Source organism: Brugia malayi (assembly GCF_000002995.4).
Source record: "Brugia malayi strain FR3 genome assembly, contig: Bm_v4_Chr4_scaffold_001, whole genome shotgun sequence".
NCBI classification, from domain to species: domain Eukaryota; kingdom Metazoa; phylum Nematoda; class Chromadorea; order Rhabditida; family Onchocercidae; genus Brugia; species Brugia malayi.
Window position 1 is genome coordinate 37,322 of NW_025062478.1, and position 13,346 is coordinate 50,667.

Sequence of the window (13,346 nt, forward strand, 5' to 3'; positions counted from 1 at the left end):
TTCCCTACTTTTTTTTTGAACGATAGATATACTCTGCAAAAATGATTTTTTTTTTTCTGTAAATAGAAATATTTGAAATGAATTATTAATTCTGGACGAAGAAAGTGGCAAAGTAGTATCTATGTACCAGGAAAGTTTAGCAGCAGTTAAATAGAAGCACATGCTGTTATTAAGAATAGAAGAAATGAACATGATTGTTTTTAAGCTAATTGTAATCAGAAAAGACAAAAAGATTAATTATATGTTTCATTAATTCTTTATAGTAATATTCATATATGACTATAACTTATTTCTATACAGCCTTTCTTATGCAATTATTATTCTTTGGCAAGGATTGCTTTATATTATTATTATTATTATTTACTACTTCCAATGCAAAAACAACAAATTGATTACTTTTAGAATTTTGTTTTGCAATGCACGGTTATACTTCAAACAAACAAACAACATATAAAATGACAATCAAAATAGGTAATAGCAATATTTGAGAGTTATGCCGATGCAAAACCAATCGTACCACAGGCTAATGGTAGAATATCTTTATCACGTAGTGACCACTCTATTACTGATAATTTATGAATCACCAATGAATGACCAATCAGTGAGATATCTTGTGGCCAGTCGATTTCTCGATCTAAATTTGAAACATTTCCTCTATTCATCACTCAATTAAGTATGAATGAGGTCCACATAAGATGGACCTAAACGTGCTGAGAAGAAACATCATTCCGATGAAACGTCCACAACAGGAAACTGACTAAGCACAGGAGACTGCTCAGAGCCTTTCAAGGTGTATCAAATTACGGAACTCTAAATCTGTTTCGCTTCACAGTATCATCATCTATGAGACTTTCCGTAACTAGTTTCTTAGCTGAAAGATAAGCGAATTTGAATCAGAATTGAATTTTAAATAGGGTGGATTATGTTATTATTCTGGAACACATGCTAGTAAATAGTCCATCTATTGCATTGGCCAAGGTGAATCTTTTATGTCGTCATGTGTCTTTTTTTAGTTTGAAAATCAAGCAAGTTTCATTAATTAACTTATTTTTTCAATAAATTTAAATCAAAACCACAAATTTTTAACATATGAATCTAACAGACAAATAATAGAAATGTTTTAATAGATGGAGTAGCTTTTGAATTGCTTTTGATTTTGAATTTGAAAGATAGAGATCAGCATTGCTGTGTACTGCTAACAGCTGAAAATGATTTGTTATTTACGTAACTAACCGATTGTTACATCTGCAGTACCATTTGCTTTAACATTTCCAAATATAGCAGATACATTAAACTTTTTATCAGATGCCATAATCGGACCAATGTTAGCGCATGAATTGGACAGATCACCAGCTTGATGTATAATGATTGCATGTTCGCCATCCGGTAATCCTGAATTCAGTCTACTTATTTATCTTCTCGCTTCTTGAATTTTTATAGTTGCAAAGAAATATTATTCATTTCGAAATTATTATGATTATAACATTCATAATTGTAGTTTAAAGCGATCATAATCACATTGTCAATAAATAATTATCAGTCACCATTCGTTGCTCTAGATTATCACTTGACAAATTGAAATGCTACCCTGATCGATGGTGCAAAATGTTGCTTCTCATGCAAAAGGACGTAAATTTACTTAGAGAACAAAAGAAATAGCAGAAGAAAAAGAAAAGGAAGAAAATGTTTAACGTACATTTAAGGAAACAAAATCAAAATTGGTTCATTTGATGACAAATAAGTGCAAAAGGTGCTTAGTGCTTCATAACGACAAAAAGTCTCGGTTTAAATTCTTTCGTTTTCTTCTTTTTTTCACCCATTTCCACCCTTTGTTTCTATCTGGAATTCAAAGAAAAAAAAAATTTATTTTTGTTAAAAAATAGTTAATAGCAAAATAAGAGCTTTTTGTCGTAATTAGTTCGTATTACTTGCAAATATAAATGTGAAACTGATGAATTAAAAAACTGCGATGATTTCAAAGATTTCCATGATTTTAAACTATAAGCGGTCTCAGATATTTCTTAAGTGAAAGAAAAGACTTTCAAACTCGAGAAAAAACTAATATACCGCATTTGCGACTTTAAGACGTCACGATGAACGATATTATTAGTGACATAATTGATCTACCTATTTCTCTCGTACGATCACGTAATTACTAGTAATATAATTGATCTGTCAACTCTGATCACAACACTATAATGTGATTGATGCATTTGGCATGATCACGATATACTAGTGATATAATTGATCTACCCATCCACTTTACATTTACTCGTTCACTGTCTTCGATGAAGAAAAGCATAAGCGGCTGCTTTCATCTATGATATCTACTTAACCATCTTCAAAATTCCTCAATCCAACAAAGACACTAAGACAAGGTATCATCTACTACATATGCTATCATTTGTCATATAATAATATCTGCGACAAACTTCAATAAGCGTTGTTTTTCTTAGCCGTAAAAAATCTATGAAATTTTCGTTTTTCTTTTTTATTGTAATGAAAACAAACACAAAATAAGAACAAAAAGAGAATCAACCATTTAATCGGAATATGCATGGCTTATCATAACTGATCTGTTATCAGTGGTCATTTCTAAGCACTATGAAAATCTGATTCGAATGAAAAAAATTAGTTCAAAACAAAATGAATGGAAATGATAAAGGTGCTAAAAACTTAAACTGAAATAAGTTTGAGTGCAACAAATAAGCAAAAGTACTAGTAGCTATTATTTGAGTTGATGGCATTAAATGCTAATAAAATTTGGTCTAGCAATAACCAGTAGCGCTTGCTAGTGTATTAACTTATATATCTTTCGCGTTGTAAACTGAATTCTACTTTTCTTTCATCAACTAGAATTTATGACGGAGTATTTGGATTAAAATACTATTTATCTCCAATATTTATCTTTTAATTAATATTTATCTCCATTTTATTTTTAATCTCATAATTCATTTTTTTTTTCTCCGCTATTTAAACTCTACTATCTCTTTAATCTCCATTATTTAAAGTATAAATCGAATGAAGGCAGAGATTTCTTTAACAAGTCAAAATAAAACCAAAAAGAAAAGATATCTCCAAAATTATAATTTTTTTTTTCTTTTTAAATGAACTATGTAGCATCAACTTTCAAGCATTCATCTTCAAATTAAAATTAGATTTGAGAAGAAAGAAAATAAAATTTAATTCTTTCTTGCTTCCTTGCTTCTCCTTCATTCTCTCTTTCTCTAATTATCAAATCAAAAGCTTTTAATTTTTGATTAAAAAAATATTTATCTACCCGACCATTCTACATTTGTTAACACTGAGTAGACACTCACCTTCAATTGTACCTTCCAGTTTAATTCTTCCTTTGTTAATCTGTTTAATTTTCACATCACCAATAATTTTATTCCCATCGCTTAACATCTTTGCACTTGCTATTTCTTTATACAGATTATACGGTTTGGTTGTACCTTCTCTGTTTTCAGCAGTACTGTAATACTTTCCTGAAACACTCCTCAGTATTACGAAAAAAAGGGACGAATTCTACATTTCCTCACCTTCAAAAAAGTTAAATCTGCAAGCTGTACAGTTTAAAATTTCACATCATGAAATTAGGACTACAGTTTTGGGAGAAAAATTGTTATCTCTATGTTTTAGTTTTAATCGATTGATTGCAATATAGTATAATTATGAAAGAAAGAAGAAAACAATTATTCCTTTTCTCGTTTTTTAAAAAAGTTAAATCTGTGTGGTTGAATATTTTAAACTGAAAATGGTTTACGTCATGAAATTAGGATTACATACAATTTAAATACAGTTTTTTTCTTTTTATTTAAAAAAATAAGTTCAAAAAATACAAATGAGCAGTTACCTTGCTGTGAACATTGTGTTCGCAGTACACACGGCGCCATTACATGATTACGTGCTTTCACGTAACCAGATGCGCAGTGACAACCAGGATTACATGTCGATGAACAGACCGGCGTTGCAAGTTGTCCACAATATTCTGGACATAAAATGCCACACGAATCCCAGTACGCGTGTGGATCAATACACGTGCAACGTGATCGCTTTGAACTGATCATTGCGAATAGATTTGAACGACAACAACGCTAAAAGATACATTTTTCCTTATAAATCTTAGCAATTTTAATTTTCCATTGTCATCATCAAATTCCAATTTGTCAAATTCAGAGTATTTAACAAATGTGAAGTATTTAAATAAATTCTAAATATATAGGACACGGAAATGTCTAACTTACATGATAACTTCTTAAACAAAAGTGCTGATGATTTTGTTCAATAAAATACACTAATTAATTACAAACTTTAAGAGAGTATTTCACACTGTGGCTAATTAAATACCTGTTGTATTGGACAATCAGAATCAAAATTACAAAATTTTCCACTTAGATCAACTGTTGTCTCAGGACATTCTGCCATAGCCATATTAGCTATAAAAAACAGAAAATTAAATGTATTTTCATATTCTATAGAAACTAAGGACTTAAATTAGCTCTGGAATGAGAAATAATTTGCAGGATATACCTAACTTATTGTTCTCGGGATTAAATATTCCTGATATCGCAGAAATGTTACCCACTGGGCACTGATTCAATGGTATGCATTCAGAAGTGCGCCAATTTATAGCATCTTCAAATACAAATCCTAAAATTAGATATTTATGGGAGTTGACCATTTTTCTAGTCAAATAGACTCGGAGTTAGCATCGCGACAAAGATGAAACACGAGCCTGATTTGCAGAAGCAACCGGACACACATGGTGAACACGTCTGCGGTACTCGATTGTTGCAACCAATGGGGCATGATGAAGCACAAGCTTGATACTCCTTCAGTGGATCCGAACACTGTGAACCGCATTCACTGGGAAGTACGCAACGTGAATTAGGGTTACGCGAATCGAGCAATACGTATGGTTCACGACAAATACAACCAGGTGTACACTCACTTGATTTGCACGACGTTTCCAGATTCGAACAACTACGTGTGCATCTGCGTAGAAATAATATACTGTTAATCTTATCGGGAAGGTGATCTAATCAATGACTAATCAATCATCAATCATTAAATATTATACCCTCGTCTTTTCTGAATTCTTAACTTGATGCTGTTTATATGCATACGTAATCAGCGACACAAATTAATGAGTGGTTGATAATTAAGCAGATGACGAATAGTTAAAGTGAATATGTAAATGAACAAAAAATGCGAAAGAAGTAAATTAGCTGAACTTACTGAGAAGAAAAGCAATGTGTCCACTGTTTCCGTGGATCAGAGCAAATTTGCTGTTGAACTGTTAGTGAGTGACATTGATGAGGCAGTATACAAGGAGAATTCAAGTTGTAAGCATCTTGCAAAATGTACGGATTACGACAGAAACATCCGGCAACACACTGCGTACCACAGAAACCGGCTACTTTGTTATTGCAACCAGCTATAGAGAGTTGCAAATAAGGGCGAAGTGTAAAGGGAAAACCAGTGGGAACGATTTTTATTTTATCACAAAATCCATTTGTTTACTTCCTTTTTAGTTTTGACGTTTTTTCCTTCGAAATCATAGTGTATCTTATGCTGATTGCACGTAAGGTTACGCAAATTACGTAAAAGATAGGGAAAAGTTTGGTGACCTGGACAGCCAGAACCACAAATGTGGAAATTCTTAAATGGGTCACTGCAGTGCATCGCTGTTGGTGGAGTGATCGAATCTTCGCGACCTTCGAGAAATAAGCGCGAATTAGAGGTCACAGGAGACGTTGAAGTAAAGTGAACGACGGTAGCATTCCGTGGAGGAGAATAGTCTCGCACTAACAGAGGACAATATGCCGGTAAAATGCACCTGAACTTAAGATATTTTCATTTCTTCGACTCTAATTGAGTGAAATGATTTCAAATTAGATGGAAAGTAATTGTAAATAATGTAATCATTAGAAATATCAGCTAATCAGTATGGATGACAAAGATGAAAAATTTTTAATGCAATCGAAATCATTCATAAATTTCTCCTTTTCTTGTTATTTGTTTGAAGTTATAAATCAAAGATTACGAGTCAAACTGTCACAGAAATTAGCGAAGATGATTAATTTGAATGTTAGTGGCGTTGAAAAGTTTCTTCATCTTTCCTCATCATTGTGATTTATAATTTGAAACTGAGAAGCCCACCTGGAATGAATTGGATCTGCACCGTTCTCAAGAATATACGGTATTTTACAAAAACATCCTTCCACACATCCTTCAACTTTACATTTCTCACTTCGAGAAGAGCAAGAAATTGGGCATCCTGGGCCACAAATTTCGTACTCACGTAAGGGATCAGCACAACGTGTTTTACTTTCCATAATCGATTGAGGAGGACATTCATCCTGTGGAATGCATGGAGCATGAAGGTCATTTTTTTGACGAATGAAACCTAAAAAGGATAATTATTTCGATTGGTTTATTTTATTTTCGAGGCTTACATAGCTATTTTAATTGAACTATGACCCTTCCTTCTTTAGTCAACAATCATTAATTATCAATGATCTTTTGATTTTGTTATTGCTATCTATTGTTTAAAATTCCCTCTTGTATGTTCATCAAATTATTGCTCCAGATAAGGAGGGCAAAATGATATATATCTCATGTTGACATACAATTTCATTCTTTCACAAAAATAGTTCGGATTAAAGAATAAAGAAGAAACAAAAACCGGAAACCTGATTTGCACTGGCATCCACTTTTGCATCGCTCAATAAAACATGGAATTGTTGTTTTTGTGAAGCAAGTTGCCTTGCACTCATCAAGACATTCCACAAATTGCTCATTCTTGGCACATATTGTTGTTGTTGTTGTTGTTGAATTCGTTAATGGGAAGTGTGATATTACTGGGAATTTATCTGTAAAATGATAATGACTGATAAGTGATTTCATTCTGTTTTTTTTTTCCTTTTTCACTATTAGAAACTCTTGCTAAAACTTTATGTGTAAAAGTTTATTTAATCCACTTAAAAATTATTAATAAGTAAATAAAAATGACATTTCTTTTTGAAAAATGCAAAGTTAAAAAGAAAGATATCATTACCAGTATTAACTGTAATATTTGAGGAACAAGCTAATCCACTGGTTAGAACCGGACAACATTTCTGTAAAGCTGGACAGTCATCGTCACAGTGGCAAAGTTTGGACGCATCAGTAAGTGATACCGGTTGATCGGAACAATGTCCAGGTTTCATCCATAAGCATTTATCACTGACTATGCCATTTATACTACGAAGTTGTTCCTTTAGCTCTGAACTTTGTCCTTTCACTATTATATCAATCGAATGACTTTTTTCTTTTGAACTTGTCAAACTCCCTTGCTTTCGACGTACGTTAACAGTTTCACGTTTCTCCTCTATAATACGCTTCACTGTTAGTCGCAGCGTTTCACATGCTGCATTTAAGTTTGTCGTTTTAGGTTTTAGCGACCCAATAATCCGGCCAAATCGTGAAACACACCAACATTCCTCAGTTCCGGTACGACACTGCACCGCTCGATAGTGTTTTCCAGCAGGGTCACATTGCGGAATGTGCACACCAACAACGTTGTTGGTCGGCAAATCGTTCAGTACTCGACGGCGGTGTTGTGAGCATACTATAAGAAGAGGAAATGTCTCCTTTATCAGCGCTCTGAACAGACTACTGCAAAACGTAGAGAATTTCGGATTTTCTAAACAACAAACTTAACTTGGCATTGTTCTCAGGTAACAGAAACATGGCTAATCAGTAGCAACCTGAACAACATTTTCCAGTTGCACAAATTTCATTAGTAAGTGTGCAATCTGAATCATTACTGCACTGTCGACTCCATGGACTACCATCTGGACACATTCCTGACTTTTCCGATTCATATTTGTAAGCCGGAACACCAATAAATTCTGTAAGTAATGCTTTATATTCAAAACACAGATTCAATACGATCCGGTCGGAATTTATTTTTGACTTTTCCATTTCCTCCCATTAAAGGTTGTTCAGTTTTAACTTCATTTTCAAACCATTTAAAATTTCAGAATACAAAACTTAATTATACCTCAATCAGAAAAACTGGAAAAACTTATATGTGCTTTCAAATGGACACATACCAAAATTATCACTGAACAAAGATGACACTGTCCTACTCAGTTCCGTTGCAGGACAGCAGAAACCTTGTCCGGTACAAATTTCATCAGCGAGGCAATCATGTGACGCGTTGCATTTATAATATGAGAAGCGATCGTCACCACAATTCATGCATGTTTCTTGTGCCTCACAGATTCCTGAAATTTTGTTGGCTGTGAAATAGCCAACAGAGATGTCAGCCAAGCTTAGAAATTCAATCCTAATTTTTTTCTCGAATTACTCAATAATTGTTTAAGTCTGTCAATGTTCGTTTGTTCATTGTCATAATATTATCCCACCGATGCTATCATTAAGCTGCTTGTCATTTGAAAGCATAAATTATCAATATGTTATTTTTATAGTCTAAGAATTTGTAAAATTATAAAAGTTAACTTTGAATCAAAGTGCAAAAAAAAATTCTTACTTCGAAATCTTTGTGTTCTTATTGAGTTTGCAAATAGAATGGCAAGAAATGATACTATTTTTGCGCAGTTCGTCATGGCAGTAACGCGACAATAGCACCCAAAATAACTTCTCTTGCGCTACAATAACAAATAATTTGTGGTTGTTATGTGAAATGTCTGCAAAAGTAATTAAAAAATTTGTTAAAAGTGAAATGGAAAAAGAGATAATAGGGACGTCGATGAATGAGTGAGTAAATGAAATTTATAAGGAGGAGGGGGAAGAGGAGGGGAGGAGGGGGAAAAGGAAAAAGGGAAGGGAAAGGTAAAAGTAAGGGAAGAGAATGAGCAACTGGAAAGATGTGGTTCTTATGAATGAAAGGAAAATCATTTCTTCAGTAATTTGTCCGAAAAAAAATTTTTTTTTGTTTCTTCCATTTTTGTCCCTTTTTTTGTGCATAATTATCAATGAGCAATTGAAAGATATTTAATTACTGAGAGAGTTATCAAATAGATAATAAATTATTTACATTCAAAATTTCAAAATTCTGTTATTTCGGAGTTGCTTTTCTCATTTGTTTAGTGAACCAAAGAAAATTTGGAACAATGAACATAAATGTTATCGAAAAAAGCAATCAAAGCTTTGAATTTGTAAAGATAATATAAAGTGTTTTTTTTTTTTTTTTTTAATTACTAAGCTTATAAAACAATAGTTGCATGCATATCATTGACACAATTCAAATTTAATTCTAGATATGATAAAATTGTAACTTTTTTCAGATCAAATATTTAAGGTTAAAATTCAAATCATAATTACAAATCGTAAAAAGAATAAATGACATTCTCCAACGTTAAATTAATCAATCATCAATGAAACAACAACATAATTGTGTAATACTTAATTGCATTCATAAATATCCCACTGATCAATAGGACGGCGAGAAAGAACAATTGTTTCCCGACTGAAAGACAGGAATGGAAGAGCAGTCTCATTCCCGAGATGGATTGACAATTTGAAAATCGGGTTGAGGTCAGTCTATCAATAATAAAATTCTCGTCGCCACTCAAATCCATTTTCATCTGCCTATTATATCCACCTCGCAATCATTCAATTTTATTGTAGTAAAATTTATTATAACTGCAAGTATGCAACAAATTTCGGCCTAAATTATTCTATCGCATAATATTAAAAATCCAAATATTATTTTAATGAACAGAAAGTCTGTGTACTACAAAAAAAAAAAAAAAAAAAAAAAAATTAATTATAATTTATTAAATATTTCATTGCTGAGAAAATAGATTTTGAAATATTTTTCAAATTGTTTCTATACAAATAATATTTCAGGGATAGAATCATTACGCTTCACAGAGATTTGCAACTGTAAAATTTTATTGAATTTTCAGTTCATTGCAATTTAATTTAGTATTTTGTGCTAGTCGCAATAGATAAAGTGAGTGTAAATTTTTTAAGCATAAATTACAGAGATTTGTTGTGGGACTAATTAAATTAAGCAATGAAAATTTCACGCTCGAGACATTAGCGCAAATTATGAGCGCATCCTTTGAGCGATATGTTTCGTAAAGATCTCGAACTTTTTAATGATTTCGATATAAATAAAGTAATAAATGAGATAGAATATGAATGTAAAGCAATGCACAAATAACATTATTAGTTGAGCTGATCAACTGATCCACTGAGAGTTATCAAGAATTTATCTTTTTCTGACCTTTGACTCTATTATAACCATAATGTAAAGAAAACTGTGTAATAATTGTCGTTACTGAGATAGCTTTCATCCTTTGTCATCATTGCTATCTTAACATGGATAAACATTGCTGAAATATCTTTTTTCAAATAATTATTTCATTTTTAATTCATTCTTCTATATGAAAAAAACTTTTTTCTTCATTTTCTTTTCTTTTTTTGTAATACAAGCAATTTTACTATTTTTGTAAATAATTTATTAGCAATTACTTGGCTGATAATAATTTATGCATGCATACACAGACAAAGTGAGAGAAATTAACAAATAAATTGAAAAATATTCTCAATTTTCAATCAATAAATGATTTGAATGATTCATTAAATTAATTTAACAGATGCCAAAATAATAACCAGTTTTGATATGATTAAATGTGAAGTCTTATTATATGTTGTGAGAAAAGATTTTGAAATAACATAATTAAGAATTTGTAAGAAGAAGGAAATAAGCTTGAACTCTTCCAGACAAAAGATATCAAACACCATCCATCCCTATCAGTTCTTATCACTTTCATCATCATTATCATCATCATCATCGTCGTCACTATCATCATCGTCATCGCCATCATCACTATCATCATCATTCTTGTTAATGTTTTTGACTGACTGCACTAATTTCAAAAGCAGTTGCTTAAACAGATCCGTTCATTAAACATTTTCATTCAGTTCACTCTTGCATTTAAATCATTCCTCGTTTGTTCAGAACAACTTGTTTAAATTAGTTTATTATTCTGGCTAGTATTGATTGCGGACAATAATTACTGACTTCAAATTTTAATCCATCCGTCTTACATTTCTTTTCCATTTATGAATAGTTTTAGAAATTTAACTTCATTCTTTTCTTCAGAAGCAGTTTTGTGCGTTTTAAATTCGATTTTTCAAAAATTTTTTGCAATTTTAAAAAATGAACGAAGCTAACCAGCAATATTTTCAACTGCCTTTTTTATGAAATATTTTTTTTTGAGTACATAAGATTAAATTTTGTTTAACTTTTAGAGAATATGAATTTACTAATTTAAAAAAAAAAATGGGTAAATTTGACTTTAACAAGAGAATGTAAAAAGTTGAAGATAATCTGAACTTATAGTAGAAGTGGTTTTGTTTTACTTCATAAAATCCTATCCATAAATTTTTTTGATTAATATGACTTTTTCTTTTAATCTGTACAAAAATTCAAATAAATCAATTATTACTATATGTCTTCCAAATGCAACTGTAAAAATAATTACAAATTAACAAAAATTTTTTAGTACATTTGGATTATGGAAACAGATTAAATTACTGAATAGACAAAATTTGAATATTTCCGCAGGAACGAAATTTATTAAATTTTTTAGTTGATTGGTTGAAATGGAATCGATTTTAAATTTTTTTTTTTCTCTTCTTTATAAAATTTGAAAAACTTCAATCCACCCCAATTCTTGTTCCAGCAATAAGAACAACTGTTTACTTATCTTCAAATCGCCTTCATTTGCTATTTGTCTTGTTGCACCATTGGAAAGAATTAAATTATTATTATTATTATTATTCTCATAACATTATAGTATTAATATACTAAAGCGCAAAAAGATCGTGTTATTTTAATTTAATAAGACGAGAAATTTTAAATCTTTGTTGAAATTATTGGAAATAATAAATTTTTCAAGCAATTTTTTCCATCAGACATTTTTTTTTTGGAAATTATAGGATATTATTTTTTTTTTTTATCAGACATTATTTTTTCAATAGACAAATTTGGAAATTATAGGATCCCTTAATTTTGAAAATATTTTGTGAATCTTTTGATGAAAATTCTTAAATTCTAAAGTTTAAAAAATTTTTATATAAAAGATATTTGTTCAAAATTATACATTCTTTACTTTCACTTTCTTTCTTTAGTCTAACATTAATCCTTCATCAATTTCATGATTATTCATAAATCGTTATTTCTGTTGACTAACTGATTCACTTTTCATTGCCACTTGTGCGCCGGGCGCACTTGTCCAAGCAAGTTAATTACATTTGCTAACTTCACTTGTGTTCCCTCAACGTGAAGTGAAACCAAGTAGTAGAGCTCTAAATTACATGAATTATACGAAATGATAGATATTTAAATAGAAGAGGCAAACGTAAAGTGTCCAAGCTTAAATATTAATTAGTTTGGAGTGATTAATATCACAAAAAATTATTTGCACTTCTGTTTGGTTAAGATTCGGTGAACAGCTGAGGGATGAATTGGTGAAATAGATAGATAGATAGATAGATAGATAGATAGATAGATAGATAGATAGATAGATAGATAGATAGATAGATAGATAGATAGATAGATAGATAGATAGATAGATAGATAGATAGATAGATAGATAGATAGATAGATAGATAGATAGATAGATAGATAGATAGATAGATAGATAGATAGATAGATAGATAGATAGATAGATAGATAGATAGATAGATAGATAGATAGATAGATAGATAGATAGATAGATAGATAGATAGATAGATAGATAGATAGATAGATAGATAGATAGATAGATAGATAGATAGATAGATAGATAGATAGATAGATAGATAGATAGATAGATAGATAGATAGATAGATAGATAGATAGATAGATAGATAGATAGATAGATAGATAGATAGATAGATAGATAGATAGATAGATAGATAGATAGATAGATAGATAGATAGATAGATAGATAGATAGATAGATAGATAGATAGATAGATAGATAGATAGATAGATAGATAGATAGATAGATAGATAGATAGATAGATAGATAGATAGATAGATAGATAGATAGATAGATAGATAGTAGATAGATAGATAGATAGATAGATAGATAGATAGATAGATAGATAGATAGATAGATAGATAGATAGATAGATAGATAGATAGATAGATAGATAGATAGATAGATAGATAGATAGATAGATAGATAGATAGATAGATAGATAGATAGATAGATAGATAGATAGATAGATAGATAGATAGATAGATAGATAGATAGAAGATAGATAGATAGATAGATAGATAGATAGATAGATAGATAGATAGATAGATAGATAGATAGATAGATAGATAGA

At 30.7% G+C, this 13,346-nt stretch overlaps 2 protein-coding genes across 2 annotated transcripts; both read right to left on the reverse strand.

The window, feature by feature from the left end:
* Positions 1-491: 491 nt before the first annotated feature.
* Bm5473 (Trypsin Inhibitor like cysteine rich domain containing protein) lies at positions 492-8,618 on the reverse strand (the record flags this gene model as incomplete). Its single annotated transcript, XM_001897353.2, has 15 exons — positions 492-634; positions 1,234-1,392; positions 3,321-3,488; positions 3,857-4,097; positions 4,351-4,439; positions 4,534-4,653; positions 4,739-4,998; positions 5,242-5,440; positions 5,634-5,842; positions 6,166-6,412; positions 6,699-6,878; positions 7,064-7,615; positions 7,755-7,898; positions 8,103-8,276; positions 8,543-8,618. The coding sequence occupies 15 exons, from the start codon at positions 8,616-8,618 to the stop codon at positions 492-494; spliced, it is 2,961 nt and encodes a 986-aa protein (XP_001897388.2).
* Positions 8,619-10,776: 2,158 nt separating this feature from the next.
* On the reverse strand, positions 10,777-11,086 carry Bm9406 (126.9 kDa transcriptional regulatory protein in YSW1-RIB7intergenic region, putative; the record flags this gene model as incomplete). The annotated part of the gene is made up of 2 exons (XM_001897352.1): positions 10,777-10,911; positions 11,048-11,086. The coding sequence occupies 2 exons, from the start codon at positions 11,084-11,086 to the stop codon at positions 10,777-10,779; spliced, it is 174 nt and encodes a 57-aa protein (XP_001897387.1).
* Positions 11,087-13,346: the final 2,260 nt, after the last annotated feature.